Raw genomic sequence first — 25,829 nt, 5'->3', positions numbered from 1 at the left:
GTTTCCTCCATTCTCCATTTACAGTCTTCTATATCTTACTCTATGGTCATCCTCAAGGGGGCGCACCCGGCACTATCCCTTTCAACCCCTCATCGGAAATTATTGGATTTTCTTCTAACAATTGGTCAGCATAATATTTTGTCTAATTGGAAGCATTCCGATATGTTATCGGAATCTTTATGGTGGAATACTGTCACTCTTTATACTAAATATGAACAGGCTATGGCTATTAAATTTGAACGGTTGGGCAAATGGTCCCAAGTTTGGAAGCCGCTTGACACCTACATAACTTCTCTGTAATATCCCCTATGTACAAGTTTAGGTATCGCACCTTTTTCTCCTCCTTGATATGCATATTTGCTTATTTGCTGTGTCTTCTTCTCTCTCTTCTTTCTCTTTCTCTATCTCTTTTCTCTATCTCTTTTCTTTTCTTTTTAGTTTCTTTCTCTTTTTATTACTGTCTTCTTTTCTGTTTATCTATACAATGGTGACCTAACAGATGTTTTGTATCATATTTTTTCGTATGTTGTTATATTGTTCTGTTACGATGATTGTACTATGTGATCTCTCTGATCATATGTGAACATGTCACTATATTTCTCTTACCTATTAATAAAAAAAAAAAAGAATTAAACTAAAAAAAAAAAAAAGAAAGTTCATTCTGACCAAATTCGGCCATACATCAATATGGCGCCATCCATTCGGGAAGAAGGTAGATAAAACAGAGATTGTCATAATGTCATAGTGCCTCTTTATCACTCAATGGTGAGATGTCACATAGAATACTATGTGCAAGTCTCAAAAAAGATATAGTTGCACTGGAAAAGAACCAGAGAAAAGTGACCAAAATGATAAAGGAGATGGAATGGCTCCCATGTGAGGAAAGGCTAAAGAGGTTAGGGCTGTTCAGCTTGAAGAAAAGATAGCTGAGGGGGGATGTGATAGAGGTCTATAAAATCATGAGAGAACTAAAATAAGTAAATGTGAATTGGTTATTTAACCTTTCAGATAACAGAAGGACTAGGGGGCACTCTAAATTAGCAAGTAGCACATTTAAAACTAATTGGAGAAAATTCTTTTTTTCACTCTTTGCGCAATTAAGCTCTGGAATTTGTCGCTGGAGGGGATGTGGTTAGGGAAGTTAGAGTAGCTGGGTTTAAAAAAGATTTGGATAAGTTCCTAGAGAAGTCCATAAACTGCTATTAATTAATTAACATCTTTCCTCAATCAACAAGCCTTACTAGATCAATACGAATTCGGCTTTAGACCACAGTACAGCACCAAAATGTTACTAATATCCAGTACTGATATTATCCTCTGTGGATTCCACTCTGGAACTTCTTACATTGCTGTTTTTCTTGATCTTTCTGCAGCATATGACACCATCAATCACCATATTCTACTGACCCGCCTTTCTCATATAGGCATTTTAGGAACAGTATATAACTGGTTCAAATCATATCTGTCCAATTGATTTCAATAAATCTTCATCAAGTGCAACCATTCCATTCTTTTTGCACTAGAAACTGAAGTTCCACAAGGATCTGCCCTCTCAGCTGCATTATTCAAAATTTATCTTACCCCAATCTGTCAATTATTATCCACGCTTGGCTTAACTTACAGAATCTACGCAGACGATATACAATTCTTTTCCCCCCCCTAAACCTACTTGGTCAGACACCTGGTCAGACACACTAAAATTCCTCTCCCTATGTCTTTCAACAATCAAAAACTGGTTAGTGGTTAACTCACAATAAATTAAGTTTAAACCTCACAAAAACAGAAATACTTATATTAGGAAATCCCCAATTTGAGAACATTCCATCTTCTATTCAACATGGAAACTCCACAATTAACATAGACAGGTAAACAATCTAGGAATTATCTTTGATACAGGCCGATACAGGCCAAGCCGCCCATTTTACTTTCAGAAATTATTTCTCCGGGCACCAGGAAAGTGCAGAAAAGCAGTAAAAACTGCTTTTCTGTGCACCCTCCGACTTAATATCATGGCGATTTTAAGTCGGAGGTCCCGAAAGTTAAAAAAAGTTAAAAAAAAATTGAAATCGGCTCGCAGGTTGAAAACCGGACACTCAATTTTTCCGGCATCGGTTTCCGAACCCATGGCTTTCAGCGGGTTTGAGAACTGAGGCCGGCAAAATTGAGCGTCTGCTGTCAAACCCGCTGACAGCCGCCGCTCCTGTCCAAAAAGAGGTGCTAGGGATGCGCTAGTGTCCCTAGCACCTCTTTTTGCCGCAGGCCCTCATTTGAATACAGAATCGCGTGTACAGGAGAGTGGCCCATGCGCGAGCCGGGAGAGCGGGCATTCGCCCGCTCTCCCGTGACTTTTACTGTATTGGCCCAATACAAAGCTAAACCTAAATTTACACATCAAAACACTTCTTTAAAACTCTGTCCTCAAGATCAGATTACTAAAACATGTCAAGCCCCTTCTTGATCCTGCTCAATTTCGCACAGTGGCTCAATCGTTAATTCTTTCCTGTATTGATTACTGTAATTCTTTGTTTCTAGGCCTACCACAAATCACCACCCATCCATTACAATTATTACAAAACTCAGCAGTGCAGCTTCTGAGTCAATGTCAAATACTATGATCACACTTCTCCAGTCCTTCACAAACTTCACTGGCTTCCTGTTAAGCGGTGTGTGCAATATAAAACTTTAATGATTCTCCACACTCTCGTTTATAATAATAACACTTCCTGGCTCTCTGCTTCATTACATATTTACACCCCAAGCAGGAATCTTCGCTCTAAAAACAAACTATAACTCCAAGTCCCATACCAAAAACTATCAGATTAGTTTCCACCAGAGAACACGCATTTTCTATTGCCAGACCCATACTCTGGAACTCAATTCCATCCAAACTGTGATTAATCCATTTAAGAAAACCATCAAACAGTATCTCTTCCTTCAAGCATATCCCGACTTATGTAAGTCTTAACACATTGCTTAGTTTCACTCTTTATTTAATGCAGTATTTATCTTAAGTTTTTAGGATGAGATATTTTAGGTTAAATTAGGTTAAATATCCCTTTTATTAGGTGTGTTTATTGTTTTTACTATTTACTTTGTATTTATTTAAATGATATTTATGTATGTTACCCTGTAACCCGCCACAAACCTTGGAGGGGCAGGATATAAATACTTTTCAAATAAATAAATAAATAAATAATCGAGCTGACTTAGGGAATAGCCATTTCTAATACTGGCATTAGTAGCATGGGATGTAGTTGATTTTTGGGTACTTGCCAGGTATTTGTAACCTGGATTGGACACTGTTGGAAACAGGATGCTGGGCTTGATGGACCCACGGTCTGACCCAGTATGGCAAGTTCTTATGTTCTTATGGCACTATGGTGATGTCACTGAAGCGCATCCTTCCAGCAGATGGCATCATTTGAAGAGGACCTTAGATGGAAGAGGTCAAAATAAGGCCTGGTCACAGGCCATGGGCCTAGGCCTCAGCTGGACCCCAGCTTTGGGCCTAGGCCAAGTTTTAGACTCAGGCCTAGGCAACTGGATCCAGCCCAGGTAACAGGATCCAGTCTTGGCCATGCCTAGCATCAGTCCTCAGTCTGGGCCTGGGTATAGACCTTGGTGACAGTACCCAGCCTCAGCTGGGCCCCGGTGTCAGAATCGTAGCTGAGCCTGGTTCACAGGCCCGGGTTTTGGTGACAGGACCCAGACTTCGCTGAAGCATGGACCCACTAAAGGCCCATTTTGGTAATAGCATGTCCTATTTGCTAATAAGACACACTATTTCCCAAAAATGAAAAATATACAAATTTTTCATTTTCTGAAAAAATAATTTGGTTTGTTTGAAACACAAGAAAATGGGCTCTTTTGTCATATTTTCATTTTGTTTCAAATGAATGTACATCCCTAATGCAAATCTATGTCATGCACATTCATTGTGGATATCCTGTAAACCTGTCTGGTTAGGTGTGTCCAAGGACTGGGTTGAGAACCACTGCTCAAGAGAATACATTTAGGTCCTTAAGCTTCACCTTATAAGATTTATTATTCAGACTCAGGGCTATTTTGATTTTTGGGTTTTTTTCTCTTTATTAGTTTTCAAAGCTTACATTTCAAGAAACCTTAATACAAAAAAACTGTGAATAATTATACAGAAAAGTCAAACAAGGAAAATATAATAAAAAGAAAACAGGAAAAGTGTAATATTCACTTTAAACCTCATAAAGGGGAAATTTAATCAGGAAACAAACAAAGGAAAATTTCTACCGCAAGGTAATCCTTGAAAGAACCCTGTTTTATCTGTTAGGAACTGGAATCCAAAATAGACTGAGGTGGATTTCTATTTTGGAGAAAGCCTTCCAATTGTTCTGGTTCAAAAAAGACAAATCTAGCACCAGCAAATGTAATCAAACATCTACAAGGATATTTTAAAACAAAAGTTGCTCCAAGATCAATCACTCTTTGTTTTCTATCCAGAAAAAGCTTACGCCCAGGGCCATTTTGTTAACCCTCCCCAGGACTGGCTTTAGTCCATCTATATCCTTCTGGAGATGCAGCCTCTAGAAGTGGATGCAATACACTACTGAAAAGCTAATTGCTGGAATGTTACATGCATCATAGAGTGACACAATATACCATTTACAGACTTTGACACCAAATATTGGGCCTGATTTACTAAGGCTTTTCTCCCATTCTGTGTTTATCAGAAAAATGTTTTGTATATGAGAGGCCCATTTGAGCTAACTAAGGCCTGTAACTCTTGATCCTGCACAAAGTGCACCAGGTTTGTATATCATGCAGTAATCTTGTGATGATTTTCAAATTATTCTTATTCTTCAAATCAGATTTGCAATGTCAGCAACTGGTGTTCATCTGATGTGTTCAGATACCCACTGTGTTGAAGACGATGGGATCAATAGTCAGTGCTGTTTTCTCCAATAGGGCAAAAATTCAAGAATCAAAAGCAATGTGTAATTATTTTTTAAGTTTTAGAAATACATAATGTTTTTCAAGAGGGGGCTTAGATAGCCTAGACTTCAGAACAGTTTGTGAAAGTGGAGTATGTAGAAATTAATTACGAATTAACTGTATCTACAGCTCTCTGTATTCAGTTGTGTTGACTGTGAGAGAATGTTAACTGTATCGGTGTGAGGTAATCTCCCCAAAACAAAGTGTTATCCCAGGATTATCTGAAGGATGCTGTTAGCTTCATGAGGAGGACCTCCGTAAGTTATAAATAGAGCACAGAATGATGTGTTTACTGATTCTCTGTCTTTGGGGGGGGGGGGGGGTCATGCTAGGCTTGAATGATCGAGCGAGCGTCAACCAGTGGGAGTGGAGCGGAGGAGAGCCTGTCACTTTTACAAACTGGAAGAGAGGCTGGCCTCATCCTGTGAAGAAAGGAAGGAGCTGTGCTCTGGTTCACAGGAGAGGAAAGTGGCAAGCCAAGGACTGCAGGAAGGGCACAGCTCACCATTATGTTTGCTCAAGAAAGCTGTAATGAAAACCGGCACTGGAATGCCCCTCAGAACACTTTTTCTTGTATAGAATTATTTTTTTTTAATCTTTAACAGCATATTTATTTACAGTATTGCAAAAATGCAAGTTTCAACAGAATTACAGTATGTTTGATAATGTCATCGTTTACTGTTCAAGTTCTAGAATTAATGACCAAGTACTGTAGAAACATCAGTGGAGTTAGGATTTCATATATCGTGGCTTCTGTGCCACCAGAGGCTCACTTTACCATCTACATTGTTGGTCTCCAGAGGGCAAAAATCTCAATAGATTCAGGTTTTGATGAATGGCAACAGCTTGTTGGTCTGTCCCCTCATTTTAGGATTTACCTCTTTCACCTCCTTCATCTGGTACCTTAGTTGGAGTATTTAACGCCACTCTTGTATTAAATTCAAAACTGGCCAAGGAAAACTAATGGTTGTGAAGAATGCTAAGTCAGTGTCAGCATGTCAGAACTTGTCTACATCTGAAGAAGACAGAAAGAAAATCTTACCCTGCCTTGTCCTGCTTATATTGTTGATGAGGTAGATGTCTCAAGGATGTGCTAAAACCCAGAGGGGGGTCATAGTAATATGTTACAACAAGAGGCAGGGATGTGAACACAAACAGGAAGGAGCGTGCTGGAACAGCTATGTGACGTAACGCTTTACAGACGTATAGGCAGCTGACTCAAGAAGATATGATTCTGTCGAGCTGATGAAAAACTAGTTCAGAAAGAAACTAAGATATGCAAGGCCCTACTCCAAATGAACTTGTTCCCTTTTTGTGCCTATGGAAAAAAGCAAAACAAAAAAAGGTTATATTGACTAAGGCCTGTCAGGAATTATTCCCACTTGGGCCCAAATCCAAACTGAGCAGGAAATCTTAAAGATCATATGTTATTAGGAATTGTGATATCTCTTCTTTTTCACCTATTCATAAGCAAAAATGTGTATAAAGGGCCTAATTCAGCAGCTATTCGACTAACTTGCCTGGGATATTCAGCGGCGTGACTGCACCGCTGAATATACCTAGATAATTAATACTTCGCCAAATCAGTTTATCCAGCTAACTTTAAATTTGCTCAAAAGTAGATCTAACTTGCTCAGCTAATTTAGCTGAAGAAGTCTGAATATCACCACTAATCTAGCTAAGGTGGTTATTTTCTAAACCCTTATCACATGCGAAAAGGCAAATTAGGGGGCGTGGAGGAGTCGGGGCATGGAGGGACGGAGTCGGCAGTGTTTTCCCTGCCGGCAATAATGTTACTAACATCATTGGCAGTAGCGCGCTGAATAACTACACCTTTTATGGTCTCGCTATTCAGTGCGAAAGCCGGCAGCCGGCGCACCGCAGTGGTGCGAAGGCTGCGGGCTTTCGCAGGCCTGCCTCCCCTCCCTTCGCCCCCCGTTTTCGCAGGATTCACCATTCTGCGAAAGAATGGTAAATCCAGGCCTAATTTGGCTGGATAAGTAGGCACCCTCTGAAACGCCCCCATCCCACCCACCACTTGGCCAGACAACAATTTAGCTGGCCAAATATCAAGCCCATAAATTTTACATCCTGTCTGATTATGCTTCAGAATGGCCTTAAACTGCTCCAAACAGTAACCTGCACTCTAGAAGCAGAGTCATTTGAAACCCTTCATAACTTTCCTGCGCATAAAATTCATCAAAATTCCAGATTCCATCAATGATAAGAGATTCATTTTATTTGTCAACGGTGGCTCTTTTTTTTGTTAAAAGAACTTGCTATGTAAAATGGAATAGATAGCAGCTTTCAGCGTTTCATGTTTCTTTCATTTCATTAGCTGTGTATAAATACTGTTAAACACATACAATATTTGAAAAAAATGCAGTCTAATACTAGTAAAAATCATTTCTAGGTGGTCTGTCTGGACAGCTCTCAGTGTTTTCTTTGCATGTTTACATGCCTATGAGAATACGGTACATATGTACATTCTGACACATTTTTAATAATACTGCAGTTCTAATCTATAAAAATCACAAAATGGTGCTCAACTAAATTTTATACTGGAAGAAAGTCATTCTGTGCACTGTGTTCATCTTTATGTACCAAAGCTGTATTCTAATAAAAGATAAAAGTTTGGATTTCCTAACTGGAGATGCTGATTCGTTGTGTTCAATTATTGTAACCTGATATTTTTTTTAAGTCCTGGATACATTCATATTTCAAGCATTTGTTTATCTGATCTGATGCTCATATACTGGGCACAGATAACAGGAGGTTGCTGAAGGGCTAGGGGTTTTTTGGGTGGGTGTTGGTCCTGATAATTTCCTTCTGCTCCATCAAACCCACCTCTATTCTCTATTACTGTGCCCTGAGCCTTCATCCACAACTGCTCAGGGTTTTCCCCATATGTATAATTCTCCCTTCCCCTCATCTAGTTCAGCTAAGGCGGTGACAGTTCTTGCCTGGGGGTTCTCTTTCCTAAAACTAGCATCCCTACACCTTGAGTCTGGCCACTAATCACTGTTGAGTGGTCCATCTGCAGCATCCAATGGGCCTGAAGAGTGGAAGCCAGAGGGCTTCGTTATCCTGCTTTTCCATGCCCTGTGCTCATTACATCTCCTTTCCCATCCAATTCGTTTCAGGCTATCACCTAGTCTTTCTTCTTTCCATATTTGTCCCTTAATCCCTGCCACATCTAAGTCAAATACTACAGGGATCTGCAGTGAAGGAGAAAACAGGATAGACAGACCCGCCCAGAGCAGACTGTCTTGCAGACTTTTAGAGGCCAATGCAATAAGGTGCGCTCAGCCTAGCGCACAGGTTTATGTGCGTTTTGGATGTATTAGACTAGCACCCGACGCAATAAGGAGATTAGCGCATCCGAGACACATGCCCAAATAACTGCATAGCGGATAACGCTCATCACATGTAAATTCTATATAGATAAGACTATTAGCTATTATTCCCTGATTCATGCAATCACTTGGCACCCAACAGGCACTTTTTAACGCGGCAAATTTAACTCCAGCCCCGGAGCTGATGTTTAATCAATCCGTGCGTCAAGGGCTCAGGAGAAATTTAAAAAATAGTGTCCTATGTGGTTCCCAACGTTAGTCTTAAGCATTCACTCCTTGCAGTGTTTAAGAATAAAGGTATAATGTAATGACTTAATGGAACAGAAATTCTGGACGCATAATATATATGAACAATAGACATGCTCCAGGCCGATTTCACCCCTTGCTATTGTGCCTCTATTTTTGACATCCAGAAATTGATCTGAAGCGGGATAAAAAAGATACATTGGATGCACAGTCATGTCTCCTGGACGCCTGATGCATTTGGGCGCCATGGACGCATACGTTTTCCTACGCGTGTCCTATTTAATGTAACAGCTCATTAAAATATAGCATCGGGAGCCCAGGAGAGGTGGCTGTGTGCATGTTTGAGCACCTGTTTTAACGCACATCTTATTGCATCGGTCTGTTAGATGGGCCACTAGATATCCACTACCAGAGCAGTAGTTATCGTTTGCCACCTAAGTGTCGCATGAGCCGTTCCCAGTTCTGGTTAGATCAAGCAATTTCATCTGAGAATCAAACTCAGATCCACACTGCAGCACAGAGGACCAGCTCCTGTGCCATCAGGCTAAGATCATTTATGCTGGTGTCACTATCATACTGCAGTGGATTACAGGAAGTATTTTCAGATATTATGGCCCTATAGTCCAATGGTTTGTTCTGTGGGATGGTGACAATCTGTAAATACCACTTACAACTTAAAAATAATTAGGAGTTGATAAGTATAAAAGATTGTCCTCTATAACGTTTGAAACTGAGCAACTGGGGAGATGTGTAGAAAAATGGTCTACTTGTAGAATAGAAGAGCGATATAAGAGGTGGATAGTTCAGTGAGTATCAGGGAGAAGGCTTACGGTTTACATGAAAAGTCAGCATTAAAAAAGTAGTATGTAGATGGGGTCCTCTAGGTATCATGGCTGAGAAAAACTGTGGTGGGATATGTTTGTTAGCAATGCAGGGCATACCTAGGGCCCTATTTACTAATAATTTTTCCTATAGACACAAAATGGGAGAAAATCTCTAGTAAATAGGCCCTTAATTTGGTGCAATCACATTGGTAAAGCCTTGGCCTGCACACTTGAGGAAAGTGACCTATGGTCAATAAAAGTTCCAAAATTAAAATCAATAAAACCATGCCTTCAAGTAGTTACTAGGGCCAGCCAAAAGCAGGAATACATCAATTCTGGGTAGTAGGCAGAGTTAAAATTCAGTCCAAAGGTATCTTTGTACCTTTGGGAATTCTATTCCACACTGTCCTCTTATGGTCTCCTTAAAACCAGAAAGATATTAAGGAGATAGAGAACCTAAAGCACAGGCAACATTGTTGAGTAAAAGCCCCATACAATGGGGTCAGCCCCATGGCTCAGGCCATTGTACACAACCTTTCCACCCAAAAACCACTGTATTCCAGTGTACCGTAATGTGTGTCCACAAATGCAAATAACTGGTACAACCAGTAACCAAACAGTAACCAAACAGCTCCAAACAGTAACCTGCACTCTAGAAGCAGAGTCATTTGAAACCCTTCATAACTTTCCTGTGCATAAAATTCATCAAAATTCCAGATTCCATCAATGATAAGAGATTCATTGTATTTGTCAACGGTGGCTCTTTTTTTTGTTAAAAGAACTTGCTATGTAAAATATCTTATATTAGTTTCAAATTTACTGGTTGTACCAGTTATTTGCATTTCAGGCCATTGTACTACATTCTGCAATGTGGGAGATTTGGCTTCAGAGCCTTTGCCAGTCAGGGGTCAATCAGACCTGAGAAGAGCACCACGGAGCTGGTGCAATCTGGTTCAGGGAGGAAGGGGAGATGACCGCTGCTACTGTGGCAGTTACTGCCAGCCAACAAGAGGCTCCCAGAGGAGGAGGTGCACCTCCAATAAGGCCAATAAGGCTTCCTGCAGCCGCCCAGGTCATGCAGTCTGGGAAGGAGAGGGTTAAAGGTGGAAGGATAAGGCCAAAATAGATCTGGTAAAAGCTATTTGGAAGTATTGGCAATACTTGAGTGGTGCAGCCTGGTGGACCTGAAATTCTTTAAGTTTCCAAAGAGGATTTATGGAGCGCTTTGAAATTCATTTTGGAAGAAGAATTTTAAAGTTATTTAAATGAGAAAGTTGAAACAGATCCAGCAATCTGCTAATTCTATTCGGATGCCAGTTGGTTGGTTCCAATCTAGCTGTGCAGTCTGTGTCTGTGACAGTAATGTGCCAGTGTCAGGTTCTGGGCACCTGGAAGTTATGATTTGCAGAGGATTGAATTCATGGAAGTCCAATTTCATTAGCAAGTTTAACCAGTGCACTTCAGGTACATACCTAAAGATCTGCAAGCAATCAGGGAAATCCCTCGAAAAATGTCCAGTGCACAACTTACACCAAGGAAAACCGAAGCTGGTATCTGAAAAATCCTACAAGTCTTCAGGAGCTTTCACATCTGCTCAGTAGACACTCTTCTCCAGAGCCAGCCCAGCGAATCAGTGTCAGGACCTGGGTTCAGTTTCTGGCTCAGGGCTTTGGTTTACCGGCTCATCGGGAGGGGGGCGATGTAATAAGTCACACTGATCCTACTGCATGTTTTTATTCATGTTTTAGCCCAGTCTTACCTGGGTATGCAATAAGGTTTTTAGCGCTTAAAAAAAACACCATTAAAAAACCCACAGTATGATTAGGATGGCTCATGCTAATTGAAGGGTAATAAACCTTATTAGCTATCACTCTGCAATGCAAGGAGGCATGCTAGTGGGGAGGCTGTCTAGCATGCCTCCTTTTACCTTAGGAAATGTAACATATGGTCAGAAGCAGTAAGAGGAGTCCACTGAACCCCACTCAAGTAGGTCAGGTGGATCGGCATGGCAAGTCCTCCCTCCCCTCCCAAGAATGCCAGTTTATCTCACTTTTGAAGGAAGGCAGGTCTGGGTAGGGTCGGATCCAGGTCCGGGTCAGATCCAGTCCAATAGGTCCTTCTTTCCCTCTCAGCCTCCTCCCACTCACTTAAAATAAATCTGGCCCAGCAGAACTCCCTCCCCTCCAAATCCAACCCCCACCTGGGAACCCCAGCTGGATAAGACCTCACCTCCTTCAGCAGATCTGTTCCCTTACTGCCAGCTGATTGGTCCTTCCACTATCACATGTTAGTGAAAAGACGGACAGCCACCTGAAAGGGGATTGGTGCTTTCACTGACAAGTGTCAGTGGAAGCACCAATCAGCACACAGTGATGATGTGACTAAATAAATATTAAGTGCCTAACACAATCACAGTGGGAGGTTGACCGCCTCTTCATCCCCCCTTCCCATATAAAATATATAGCGAGATGACAAGTTGACAGCCCCATCTTCAGTCCTCCAGTCCATCCTCCCAAAATAGAAAATAAAGTTGATCTTTCCTCCTGCCTGCAGTCTGAATAAAAATGTAGCAGGCCAAGAGGTTCCCTGTTTTCTTTGCTCCCTTCCTCAACTTGGAAAAAAGGATCCTCTCATTCCCACCCCTCCAGAAGCCCCCAAAAGCACTGCAGCAGCTTACCTAGCCAATTGGTAAGGAGAACACAGACTAGTATCTACCAGGTTGGCATCTACCGTTGTTCTGACAATGCTAGCCTCTGGACCAGTTTAAGACTATAGCATAGTGCTTCCCAACCCTTGTCCTGGAGCACATCTAACAAGTTGGGTTTTTTAGGATTGGCACAATGAATATGCATGAGATAGATATGCATACCCTGGGTCTCCAATGTTTGCAAATCTATCTGATGCCTGTTCATTATGGATATCCCAAAAACCTGACTGGTTAGGTGTGCCTCCAGAAGAGATTTGAGGAAACAGTGCTTTTGCAATCAATGCAACTGCATTGGGCTCCACCATTCCTGGAGTACCAAGTGGGCCAATTGAGAAGAGCGGTGAGATGTCAGTACTGTATCTCCCAATGCTCCTTGTGCCACTTCTGCCCAATGTCACTGCATTGCTACTACTTCTGCCCTGCAGGGCTTACAAAAATGTACTGCCCTGCAGCAGGATGCTGAAACTGTCCTTGCTCCATGAGAAGAGCTGAAGGGCATTGCAAATGGAGGAAGGAGATTTTCTATTTGTTTAGCAAAAAAGGGGGGAGGAGAATTCATTCTGTAGCCAAGTGAGGAATGTAATTAGAAAATCTTTTTCCCACAAAATGTATGTGTGGTGTGGTGTGTGTGTGTGTTGGAGGGGAGCAACCTCCAAATCTGGTGTTAAAGTGAACTAAGAAATTACCTAAACTGGGCCTGGCTAGCCAGCTAAATGTAGGAAGGTAAACTTGCGCAGCCTAATTCTAGCTGGCTAGGTTTTGACAGATTTTCAACTGAAAATCTAGCCAGCTACATTCAGCTGAAAATCGGATTTTACCTGGCTAAGTTAGGCAATTAGGATATTTTTGATTAGTGACCTATAAGACACAAATTGCTGTATTATCTCATATTTGGAATATCTATCCAACAATGCTTTGGGGGGAAAATGAGAAAGTGCCCACATGAAGGGTTATTTTCAAAGGGACTACTGCCGGTAACGTTCTGCTTTACCTGCTGAAATAGCCCTATAGATCAAGGGTGTCCAACATGTGCCTCTTTAATGTGCAAAAATGTGGCTCTTGCCCTCCTGTCTCCATGGCCACTGGGCAACACTGCAGAGGACAGGAGGGGGTGGGGAAGGAGCACAGAGCACAGAATAACAGAGCAGGGAAGAGCCAGTTAGCAATCTGCTCCAGTCCTTTCCATTCTGTCCACCTCCACCCTACCTGTTGCCGGGAGGAGAGTGTTTTTCTCTGTTCTGCTGTCCCGAGAGGAGAGGCTGGAGTGGACATTGCTCCGGGACCTAGCAGATTGCACCGTGCTCCAAAACTTGGAATCCAGCTGACAGCAGAAGGGAGAATAGAGTCACCTGGAACTCCAGTCAGATCACAATGATCTGTGCCAAAGGAAAAAGATTGAATGATGACAGGGTGTGAAAGGAGAATGAGGATGAATGCAGCTGATAAATGCTTGAGGACAAATATGAGAAGTAAATTTTGGTGAAATTAAGAAGTATGAATACTAGGAGGAGAAGGGAAGGGCAAGAAGGATGCATATTTCTAAGGGAAGTGAAGTGAAAAGGGGTTAATATTGGGAGAGGTGAGGAAGGGGAGAAATGCTGGGAGGAGATGAGGTGAATGTAATCTTCTCCCCATCTCCCTGAAATCAGCAAAGGAAATTGAACTATCTGGCACCTTATTCCTCCCCAAGATCTATGCTGCCACATGAGGGAACCAGGGCTAGAGTGGGTGGAATAGAGAGTGAGAAAGGGATAGCGTTGCATGTGAGCAATGTGGGAGGGAGAGTTGTATGTAAAATAGTGCCAGAAGAGTGGAGGGGGCAGAAGAAATCTTGGGATAGAGGTGGAAGGGGTTCAAGAGAACTAGGAGATAAACAGAAAGGGCATCGGGAAAGAGAGGAGTGCTAGGCAGAGGATATTGGTACCAGGCAGAAGGTATGGGGGGAGAGGGAGTATGTGGAAGGGAGTGAGGGTGGGGAAAGAGAGGGGTCAGGGGACACTGGGCAAAGAAGGGGATTTGGTGGGGGTAGAGTAAATTAGCACAAAGGGATACGGTGGAAGATGTTATGTTGGAGCTACTGAGCTGTCATTGTTCTTGCGTGTGGTGGAGGATACTACACTGGGGCTGCTGAGAGACAGGCAGATAGGGAACGGGTGGGGAAATTGAGAAAGGACTTGTGAGGATAAGTTGTGATTGAGAGAGAGACTGGTGGGAGGACATAGAGATTGGTAAGGACAGGATGGAACTGAAAGATTGTGGGGACAGGGTGGAAGGACTGAGAGAGAGAGAGAGAGAGAGAGAGACTAGTGGGAGAACTGAAACTGGAGAGCATGGTGGAAGGATTGAGTGAGACTGGTGGGAACAGGGTGGGGGGATTGAGAGATTGAGGCTGCTGGGAACAGGGTGAGATTGGTTTGAGAGAGACTTGTGGGAACAGGGATTGAGAGGGAGGGAATGATAAGAGGACAGAGAGAAATTATCAGGGGCAGGATGGGATTGAGAGGGAGAGACTGATGGCTACTCAAGGAGAAGGTGGGAGAAATGAGAGGGATTGGTAGGAACAGAATGGAATTAAGCGAGAGAGAGAGGGATCCTCTGTGGAGACAGAGTTTGGGATTCAGAGAGATAGTGGGAGAATTGAAACTGGTGAAGACAAGATGGGAGAATTGAGTTACTGGTTGGGATAGGTTGAAGGAACTGGGAGAAAGAGAATAAGACTAGTGGGACAGATTTGGAGGGTTGAGGGAGAGAAAGAAACTGCTGGGGCAAAGTGGGTGGATTGAGAGACTAATGGAAGCAGGGTAGGGAACAGAGAGAGACTAGCAGAGATGTGGTGGGAAGATTAAAAGAGACTGGTGAGGACAGGGTTGTGGGTTAGGGGAGAATGAGAGAAACTGGTGAGGACAGGGTGAGGATTAGGGGAGAGTAAGAGGGACTAGTGAGGACAGAGTGGGGGTTAGGGGAGAGTGAAAGACTGGTGAGGAAAAGGTGGGGGTTAGGGGAGAGTGAGAGAGACTGGTGAGGACAGAGTGAAGGTTAGAGGAGTGTGATAGACTGGTGAGGACAGGGTGGGGGTTAGAGGAGGGTGAGAAAGACTGGTGAGGAAAGGGTAGGGGTTAGGGGAAAGTGAAAGAGACTGGTGAGGATAGTGAAGGTTAGAGGAGGGGGATAGATTGGTGAGATCAGGATGAGGGTTAGAGGAAGGTGAGAGAGACTGGTGAGGAAAGTGTGGGGGTTAGAGGAGGGTGAGATAATGGGGATTGGAGGTGAGGGGAGAGTAGAGACATGAGGATTGAGGGTGGAAGAATAGGAACTGGGGGAATTGAAGGAGGAGTGGGGACTTGGGAATTGGAGGAAAAAGAATACGGACTTAGGGTTTGGGTGGGAGAATGGGAGGAGAGTAGGAACTTAAAGACTGGGGAGCCGATGTGTGCCCAGCCTAGCATACAGGTTTAGGCATGGATGGACATGCTAGACTATCACCCAATGCAATGAGATTAGCACGTCCAAAACGCGAGCTCAAACAAATGTGTAGCCGATAATGCCCATCACATGTAAATTCCATGTAGATGAGGCTATAAGCTATTACCCCTCCCCCCCGATGCAGAATTGCAAGGCACGCAACACACGCTTTTTAATGCGGCAAATTTTACTCCAGCCCTGGAGCTGGTGTTAAGTCAATCCGTGAATCAAGGGCTCATGAGAAATTAAAAAATATTATCCTCTGTGGTTCCTCCTACTTCAGTATCATTGTGACACTTAAATCTACTGCCTGGTGTTTAAAAATAAAGGTGTAATGTAATGTCTTAATGTAAAAAAAAAAAAAATTCTGGATGCACACTTTACACTTTACAATGTACAGTATTATATATGCTGTACATTGTATTATATATACTGTACATTGTTTTTATCATATTTTTATTATTATATATACTGTACATTGTAGTCATGTTATTATAGTTCCATGTAATTATATTTACTCAGTTATCCGACTGTTACTTGTAAGGGCCATGCCCAAAAGTTATTTGTTTGATGTAAACCGATGCGATGTGCGAACGGTCATCGGTATAGAAGAGACTTTAAATAAATAAATAAATAAATAAATAAATAAATAAAATAAACACGTGAAATTTACATGCACAATAGCATGGGGCGAAATCAGCCTGAAGCGGGATAAAACGACACGTGCCCATTGCATTTCTGGGCACCAGATGCATTTGAATGATAGGGATGCACAAGTGTTCCCTAGCGCGTCCTTTCTAACTCAGCACCTCATTTTAATACTGCATCGAGCACCCAGGGGATGCAGATGTGTGCGCATTAGGGAAACGGGCACTCAATGCAAGCGCCTGCTTTAACGCGTGTCTTATTGCATCGGCCCTTGAATGACGATTGAGGGGATGGTGGGAACTGGGTGATTAGGTGGGGGGAGTTAGTTGGGCTGGGAGACAGGTGTAAGAGAGGGGGAGCTAAAGGGTGGGAAGGAGTCAGGAGGTGTTGTTGAGGGGGGTTAGATAAGGACGAGAAAAGGTACAGGTAGCTAAGCCTGTATCGCAGTTACCCTTGTGTCTTCAGTTTAATTATCAAAATCTGGGGATGTGGGTGGGAAGGACCTATAGGTTCATGACCTGGATCTTTTAAGTACCTAGTAATGCCCCTGACCATGGGTTTCTGAGCATGGGCACAAGCAAAGCATTTACAGGTTCATTCATAAAAATGTGTTAGGCTGTTATCGCGGGTGTTAGGGTCCTCATGCCCACGACAATGCCATAATGCATGCGTTATTTATCGCATTGCGAGATGCAAATTCCAATTTTTAGTTTTTCATCAAACGGGAGGAGTTTCGGCAGGGTTTATGAAAATGAGGAGCATTAATGCTGTGTGCGATAGTGTAACGCACATTATCAATGCCGGAAATAACTAAACCTTTTTTTTCCTGGCATTAAGCTGTGCAATATGCCCAAAACAGAATTTGCAATAAATATTGTAAATTCTGATTTAGGCATTTTTGGGCAGGGAGTGGAGTAGAGTAAAATAAAGTAACGTAAAGAAGAGAGAGAGAGCAAGGCTCTGGGGTGGCATGCATATTTGTCATCTATTTATACCACTACAAGCCGTTAAGCCCGTTAAAATGGGCTACATTACATTTTGTTTTCAGTCCATTTTCTAACACAGCACCCTTCTACACTTTTTCTCCCTCTCTCCCCCTTCCCCTCGTTCACTCCTCCCCTTTCCTCCACTCAGTCTTACTCACCCTCTGTCTCCCAATGCCTTCTTCCGCTCACTCTCACCTCCCTCCCCTTCCCTCAGTCACTCCCCACCCTCTCTCAATCCCATCCCCTCCCCCTCAGCCCTCCTCTACTCCCTTTTTCTCTGCTCCACAACTTCTTACCCTTCCACTTACTCACATCCCTGTCTCTCACCTCTCCCTCATTCTCCCTCTCCCCTCACTCTTCCCCAGCCCCTACCTCCCTCCCACACACTCACCCACTCCTCCCTCACTCTCACTCAGTCCCTCCCTCCCCCTCCCTCCCTCTCACTCAGTCCCTCCCTCCCAGTCCCTCCCCCTCACTCAATCCCTCCCTCCCTCCCTCCCACTCAGTCCCTCCCTCCCCCTCCCTCCCTCTCACTCAGTCCCTCCCCCTCACTCAGTCACTCCCTCCCACTCCCTCTCTCCGTCCCTCCCACTCCCTCCCTCCCTCTCACTCAGTCCGTCCCTCCCTCCCTCTCTCTCCTCCCTCCCTCGCTACTGGCCGCCGCCGCCACCGCTGCCGCCGCCGCCCGCTGCCACCGCCGCCGCCCGCCGCCGCCCGCTGCCGCCACCGCTGCCGCCACCGCTGCCACCCGCCACCGCCATGTTTTTTTTTTCCTGACGCTGCCTAAGACCGACGTGCTCGCCCGCACATGCGCAGTAGAGCTGCTCTCTACTGCGCATTTGCGGCACGTCGGTCAACCTTCATTTATTAGGTTGATAGGAAGGTCATCTAGTAACTCGCCGTGAGGTTTTGGTGGTGGGCTAGGGTTTGGGGCCAGTTTTACATGCACAGTCAGATGTACGAACAGCACAGTAGACATCAGTGAAGCTTTCATGTGATTTGGAGTGAGGAAAGATACACAAAGATGAGATTTCTACAATGTACTCTCACCCTAGCTGGATTCTACAATGTACTCTCACCCTAGCTGGATTTTATAAGATACGCGCGGCTGCCGATTTTGGGCAGCTGGCGTGCGCCAAGCCGCGCAGCCTGCCTCCGTTCCCTCCAAGGCCGCTCCGAAATCGGAGCGGCCTCGGAGGGAACTTCCTTTCGCCCTCCCTTCACCTTCCTTCCCTTCCCCTAACTAACCCACCCACCCCCCCCCTCACCTTTGTTCCTAGATTTACGCCTGCGAGAAGCAGACGTAAATCTACGGGCGCCAGCGGAGTGCTGGCGCGCCGTCCTCCGACCCGGGGGCTGGTCCGGAGGCCTGGACCACGCCCCCGAGCCAGCACCACGCCCCCCGGTCCCGCCCCCAAAACGCCGCATCCCGCCCCCGAAACGCAGCGTCATCGGGTTCCGCCCCCGACACGCCCCCTTCGACAAACCCCGGGACCTACGCGCGTCCCGGGGCTCTGCGCGCACCGGCGGCCTATGGAAAATAGGCGCGGCGGCGCACAAGGCCCTGCTCGCGTAAATCCGGGCGGATTTACGTGAGCAGGGCTTTTAAAATCCGCCCGTTAGAGAATAGCCACTGACATTAGCAATGGTAACATGGAATAGACTTAGTTTTTGGGTACTTGCCAGGTTCTTATGGCCTGGATTGGCCACTGTTGGAAACAGGATGCTGGGCTTGATGGACCCTTGGTCTGACCCAGTATGGCATTTTCTTATGTTCTTATGTTCTTATGATCAGAGCAAAGGTTAAACACTCAGACTATCTCCTGCGTGTGGCAGTTAGTACTCTTGGAATGTTGGTAAGAATTCCATTCCTGGAAGACCAGCCGGACTTCATGTCCGGCTGGACGGTGTAATGTGGGCACAGGCCCGCTCAGCGAGACGCGCGTGGCCGAGGGAAGAGGGGGGGGGGAGGGGGGGGGAGGTGGGGGAAGCGGCATGGAGGCGCGGGTAGGTCGGCAGGAAGAGGCGGACATGACGGGGGGGGGGGGAGAGGGGGGGATGGTAGTGGGAGCGTGTCATCAGGACGTGGGCGATAGGGATTGGTGCAGGCATGGGGGGGGGGTAACGTGGAAGGCAGGGATAGGTGGGGAGCCAAATTCAAACTGCTGTTAAGCAGTTGCTGGAACGCGGGTGTTATTCGGGCGGCTGGCGAGCGAGAGAGGGGTAGCAGGTTCGCGAGATCAGATTAAAAAATAAAAAATAAATATAATACCTTTGGTAGTGATTTCGGGATCGCAGGAGATTTGTGAATCAGACAGCAGCAGGTTTGATTGGTGCTGCCTTCACTATGGATAGCCGGAGACCGTATTGGGAGGAGGAGGTGCTTGACGGTGGAGTGGCGGCATTCCTGGAGTCCGAGGAGGCGGCATGGGTGCCGGGGGAAGAGGCAGCAGGCGATGGTGTGCTGATCCCGGAGTGGGTGAGCGACTTCGGCATTGCTGTGAGTGGAGGAGCACGATCGGTAGCTCGAGGGGCGGCTAGAGGGGGAGGAGGGATAGATGGGGAGGCGCCGTTGCAGCCAATTGAGAGGTCTGTGGATTGTGGTGTGGTTAGGGGGAGGGGTAGCAGAGCGGCGAGGCCCCGGTCTAAGGGGAAGAGTGGAAAGGCAGCGCAGAGGAGCTGCGAGCCTAGTATAGCTGCAGATATGACTGCTGCTGCTGTGGAGTGCTTTGCAGGTCCTGAGGGAAGTGCATTTGAGGGGGGTGCGGGGCCTAGGGGATCGATAACCAGCACTAGGTTTCGCGGTCGGGGGAGTAAGGGAGTGAGTTTTGGGAGGTTAAGTGGAGCAGAGGAGCGCAGGGCAAGGGGGGCCCGTGGCATGTTAGGGAGGGGCGCGGTTGAGAGAGATGAGATTGTGAGTACCACGTCGCTGGTTCAGGAACAGGCCCGGGGGATGCTGAGGGGGTTAAGCAGGCACAGCCTGGGTCAAAGACGAATTAGTAGATTGAGTGGGGGTTCACGACGGTACGGCAATGGAAGGGGGGGTATCGGGAGGGGAGGAGAGGGCCTAGGACTGGAGAGGTCCGTGAGCGGGGGGATTGGGAGCAGTTCTGGAGAGTTTGGGTGGTTGGGGGTGGAGAGAAATCGGGATATTGTGCCGGTTCCTGTTCCTTCTCCTGCCCCTGCTGTTTGTTCACAGGGGGATTGGGCTGAGGATGATGGTGAAATACCGGGCCCATCACAATGGGAAGCTTGGCGTAATGACGCGCCAGTAGCGGCGGACAGGGATCAGCAAGAGCAGTTATGCATGGAAGATGTGCTGCCAGTGGAGCCTGAGCAGTCTGGTGAGTTTCTTATTTTCCCTAGACAGGACAGAGGTGACGTCCCATGGGTTAGGGGGGTAGAAGAGAGTGCGGAGAGGAAGCAGGATGGCAGAGACGCAGGCGGCAGAGAGGTGTTGCCAAGTGCTAAGGTGGGGGGGGTGGATAGGAAACGGGGGTCTTTAAAGTCAGGGAAGGCGAAGAAAAAGAGAAGGAGGGGGCGCTCTAGCTCATCGGATTCGTCCTCATCATCGTCGTCCTCTTCATCATCCTCCGCTACCTCTTCGGATTCGGGAGCAGCGGTTCAGGGGGGAGCAGTTGGGGGGGCTGCAGTGCATGGTGCCCCGGCTTTGGTGGCATTTACTGAGCTGTGGGAGGAAGTTCCGCGTTCCATTCGCAGGCGAATTAGGCGTAGGCAGTTTATTGATATTTTCCAGTTATTAGAGGGCAGGCGTGGTAAGCGTAAGGATAAAAAAAAGAGGGATAAGAGAGATCGATTCTTAGGGGCGCGGAATAAGGTTGCCCGCAATATACATAATTGGACAAGGGCTTTTCTGCATCTAGCAAGTGTAGTGGGGAAGAAGGATCCAACACAGTATGGGGCTCTGTTATGTTATGCAGATGCAATACTAGCGGCCAGTAAGACTTACGAGGGTTGGTCCTGGCTTAATTATGATGAGCGTTTCCGGGATCGTATGGAAGAAAATAAGTTTATATCCTGGGGTACGCAGGATGTTGGACTCTGGTTGACTCAGATGGCCGCAAAGGCATCCTCAGGTGGTATGGGGCAGGGATTAGTGGCGGGGACTGGACCTGGGCGGTCCTTTCGGAGGGATTCGCCCAGCAGTAGCGCAGGAAAGGGGGGTGCGGGACGCAGCGATGTGTGCTGGAGATTTAATCGCTCCACATGTATTTTCCCGGATTGTAAGTTCCGGCACGCTTGTTCCAGGTGCGGAGCAGGTCACCCCGTGTCCAAGTGTCCTAAGAGACAAGGGGAAGGGCCTGCCTCAGCCCAGCTCGCAAAAGGCGCGAGTAGACCGGGTCTTTGATCACGCACCAACACCTATTAGAATAACCGCGATGCTGCCGTGGTTACGGTTGTACCCGCGTAAGGAGACGGCGGGGTTGTTAGATCAGAGTTTTCGTTATTGTTTCAAAATACCGTTTCAAGGAAAGGGGGAAGTTGGGGGTGGGGTCAATTGCCCGTCGGTTCGGCGTATGGTAGTGGTGGTGAAAGAAAAATTGTTGGGGGAAATTGAGCTATGCCGTATTGCCGGTCCCTTTAATGAGACTCCGTTACGAGACTTGGTTCTATCCCCTTTAGCAGTAATTCCAAAAAAGGATCCGGGCAAGTTCAGATTAATTCATAATTTGTCCTTCCCCGAAGGGCGGTCTGTGAATGATGGCATCCCGAGGGAATTATGCACGGTGCGATACGCATCTTTTGATTCTGCAGTGCGAATAGTTCAGCAGTGTGGCCCGGGGGCTTTGATGGCGAAGGCGGATATAGAAGCGGCATTTCGTTTGTTGCCGGTTCATCCGGATAGTTTTCACCTGTTAGGGTTCCGATTTCAGCAGCAGTTTTACTTCGATAAGTGTATGCCTATGGGTTGTTCTATAGCATGCTCTTATTTTGAGGCGTTCAGTACATTTGTGCACTGGGTTGTACAGAAGAGGTCGGGATCGCGACTAGTGGTGCATTATTTGGATGATTTTCTATTTGTTGGAAGGGCTGGTTCGGGTGATTGTCTCAGTTTGATGAATTGTTTTCAAGGGGTGGCCAATGACTTCGGGATTCCTCTTTCGGACAGTAAAACGGAAGGACCTAGTACTTCATTGGTATTTTTGGGAATTGAGCTGGATTCGGTGGCCATGGTATCGCGGTTACCGGGGCATAAAGTTCAACAGCTACGGGAAATGGTGCGTGTGGCAGTTGGTAGGCCTAAGTTGTCTTTGCGTGAATTGCAGTCTATTGTTGGTAGTTTAAATTTTGCCTGTCGGGTTATTCCTATGGGCAGAGTGTTCTTGCGCAGGTTATCACACGCTATGTCCGGTTTAAAGAAAACGCATCATCGTGTGCGAAATTCTCGTTTTTTGCGGGAAGATCTAAGACTTTGGGACAAATTTTTGGAGGATTTTAATAGGGAGGCGTTGTGGCAATCCAATCCGCGGTCAAATCATGATTTGGAGCTGTTCACCGACGCGGCGGGTTCGTTAGGTTTCGGGGCTTATTTTCGAGGGGCTTGGTGCGCGGCGGGTTGGCCGGAGGAATGGATAACATCTGGGGTTACCAAAATTATCGCTTTCTTGGAATTATTTCCAATAGTAGTGGCCGTGAATATCTGGGGTGCTCAGTTGGCGGGAAAGAGAGTGGTGTTCTGGAGTGATAATCAGGGGGTGGTTGAGATCATAAATAAGAGATCGGCGCGTTGCATTAGAGTGTCAGAGTTATTGTGCGAGCTGATGTTACGTTGTATGTCTTTAAATGTAACGGTCTGGGCTCGACACGTGCCTGGAGTTTCTAACAGTGTGGCTGACTCTCTTTCTCGTTTCAAGTGGGACTTGTTTCGAGAACTCGCCCCAGAAGCGGAGTCGTGCGGAACCCCGGTGCCGTCTTCCCTTTGGAGATTTGGTTCCCTGAGTCCTGGAAAATGCTGCGAGATTCATTAGCGCCTTCCACGTGGACAGGTTATGTGGGGGGTGCCCGACGAGTTTCAGCGTTCTTGTGTCCTTGGGCTGGGCGGGGGGTCCGATCTCGGATATGGCATTGGTACGTTTCATTGAGCGCGCTCGGGCGAGCGGGTGCTCGCAGGCTGCGGTAGGCCGTCAGCTGGCGGGGTTTTCCTTTTTTATGAAGGCGCATGGTTGGGGTTTTCCTTCGGGTCGTTTTATTGTTCGGCGTCTGTTGAGGGGTTGGTCGCGGACGACGCAGAGCAGAACTGATCAGCGTTTGCCCATTACACATGATATCTTGCTGCTGTTGTGGGAGGCGTTGTCTGCAGTGTGCTCTTCACCTTATGAGACACTATTGTCAGGGTGGCTTTTGTATTCGCGTTTTTTGGGGCCTTTAGAATTAGCGAACTGGTGGCGCGGGCAGCTACCAGTAGCGATCACCCAGGGATTTTGGCTCGGAATGTGGTAGTCACAAATAGGGCAGTATTGATAGTAATTTCGCGATCTAAGACGGATCAGAGGGGTCGTGGAGCCTCTGTGTTGTTGTCCGGGGTTCCAGGGTTGACGTCCTGCCCAGTTAGAAATGCAGCTGTGTACTGTCAAGTGCGGCCTGAGGGAGCAATGCAATTTCTAGTGCATGAGAACCTGAGGCCATTAACCAAGTATCAATTCGAGATGGTACTGCGCGCAGCATTGTATGCTGTCGGTTTGGATGGGCGCAGGTTTGGAACGCATTCGTTCCACATTGGGGCCGCTACCTCGGCGGCAACGGCGGGTGTGCCTGGAGGTGTCATACAAAGGATAGGCCGGTGGCGGTCTGGGGCCTATAGGAGTTATGTTCGCCCAGACACTGGGCATGATTGATCTCTGCTAACTCTAGTTTCTTTGCAGGTGCTGCGTCTGAGACCATGACGGTGTGGATTATTGGTCATTCGTTCACTTATTGGGGTCACAGACATGCCTGCGGCCGTCCTTACGGTCCTCATTTGGACTTACAATGGAGGGGGGTTCGGGTTATCTGGCTTGGCCGGAGGGGTATGCTGTGGGACGAACTTGTTCCTTGTGTTCAAAGGGAGCGAGAGCGTCGGGCAGCTCCTCGGGCCTTGGTAGTCCATTTGGGGGGTAACGACTGGGGTAAGATGTCGGGCAAGCACTTCATTAGCATTGTCCGTAAGGACCTAATGACTGTGTCTATTTTGCTGCCGACGACGATCTTATGCTGGTCTGATATTGTGGTAAGGCCTGCTGAATTGGATAGCGTTAGATGGAGACGATGTAGGTCCAAGGCAAACCAGCAAATTGGGGCTTGGTTGGAGCGATTGGGGGGGGCGTCATATTAAGTATGCATGGTCATGGGGTAAGGTAACGGGTCTGTTCCGCGATGACGGGGTTCACCTGTCATTTGTGGGATTGGACTTGTTCCTGAACTCCATTCAGGAGGTCTTGGAGGAGTTATTTCCTTTATAAAGCGAGGCCGCATCTTTGGGGGGTCACAGGACATGGTATGCCTGTGCCTGTGGCGGTTGGTCCGAGTCATAACTGTTCATTTATATTGGTTATGTATTTGGATTTTGATAAAAGCCGACGGTGGTTGACAACTGGGCTGTTGTCAGGGCTCGGCTCCTTGCCGGATGAGGCGGGGGCCGCTTTGGCCTAGACTCCTTGCAAGTTGGTGGCGGGAGTTCACCCGGGTTGACTCCTTGCAGGAGAGTGAGAGTGGCGGGAGTCGGAACCTGGCGTGTGGGGCCAAAGAGTGAGCCGAGTGGCTGGTTAAGCTATCCTGCCGGAAGGTGGCGGATAGTCTGGCGGGGGGATGGGCAATTTACCAAAGTCCTAGTTGTTGATGTTAATGTTATGATGTAAGCTCGGACCATTGGAAGATTAAAGCTGCGGCCTTGTTTTACCCACAATAAATGTCTTTGTGATTATTTGACTGTATGGGGTGGTTGCGAGCGAGTGTGGTCCTGCATGCCCATATTAAGAACCTCTCCCTCAAGTCCAAACCTTTCACCCCACCCCCATTGTTCCCCGTGAGCTGCAACTTCCTTCGCCCAATGCTGACAGCGTTTCAACAAGAATGTCTGCTTCGGGGACTAGAGAGAGTGTGCTGTAGGCATCTCACTTTCTCTTCAACTTAAGTGCTTGCTTTCCTTAAAAAAACCAAAAACTTCAAATAAGTGTCCCCTAGCAGTCATGAATATAAACTTTGGAGAGGGTTTTTGAATATAAATCAAGAACCATTTCAATTTCTTTAAAGACTGACATTTTTTAATCGTATTTCAAAAACAAAACATAAATATAAAAAGCATCCGAGATTTAAAATGTAAAATGTTGTATGAATTAAGTTAATGCACAGCCTAAGGGGTGGCAGATGCCTTTTCAGTGAATACCTGACAGCTGATATAGCAAGGTAAGGTATTTTTCACCCTATATTTTGTTTATGTTTATATATTATTATAAGGGTGTTTTTGAATAGAGGCAATCTGTGTTATTGCATATATTGAGAAATAAATCAAAGCAAATAAATAAATGAAAACAGCATTTGGATAACATTTCTTGAGAAGAAAATCTATGAGCCTCGCAGAATAGGTCCAGCAATAAATGAAATTTGCAAGTCTGAAGAGCAAGTTTAAATTCTG

The 25,829-nt window shown here is 46.1% G+C and overlaps 1 protein-coding gene across 1 annotated transcript in view; it reads left to right on the top strand.

The window, feature by feature from the left end:
* Window positions 1-6,871, top strand: part of FREM1 (FRAS1 related extracellular matrix 1) — a 303,886-nt gene extending 297,015 nt beyond the window's left edge. The window contains exon 36 of the mRNA XM_029605792.1: window positions 5,301-6,871. Within this exon, the coding sequence (XP_029461652.1) occupies window positions 5,301-5,500 (200 nt within the window). The 3' untranslated portion in view covers window positions 5,501-6,871. The remainder of the gene's footprint in view (window positions 1-5,300) is intronic.
* The last annotated feature ends 18,958 nt before the right edge of the window (window positions 6,872-25,829 follow it).

The sequence above is a fragment of the Rhinatrema bivittatum genome, chromosome 1 (genome assembly GCF_901001135.1).
Source record: "Rhinatrema bivittatum chromosome 1, aRhiBiv1.1, whole genome shotgun sequence".
Lineage (NCBI taxonomy): Eukaryota > Metazoa > Chordata > Amphibia > Gymnophiona > Rhinatrematidae > Rhinatrema > Rhinatrema bivittatum.
Note: the sequence above shows the minus strand (reverse complement) of the source record. Positions and strands in the feature narration are given on the sequence as shown.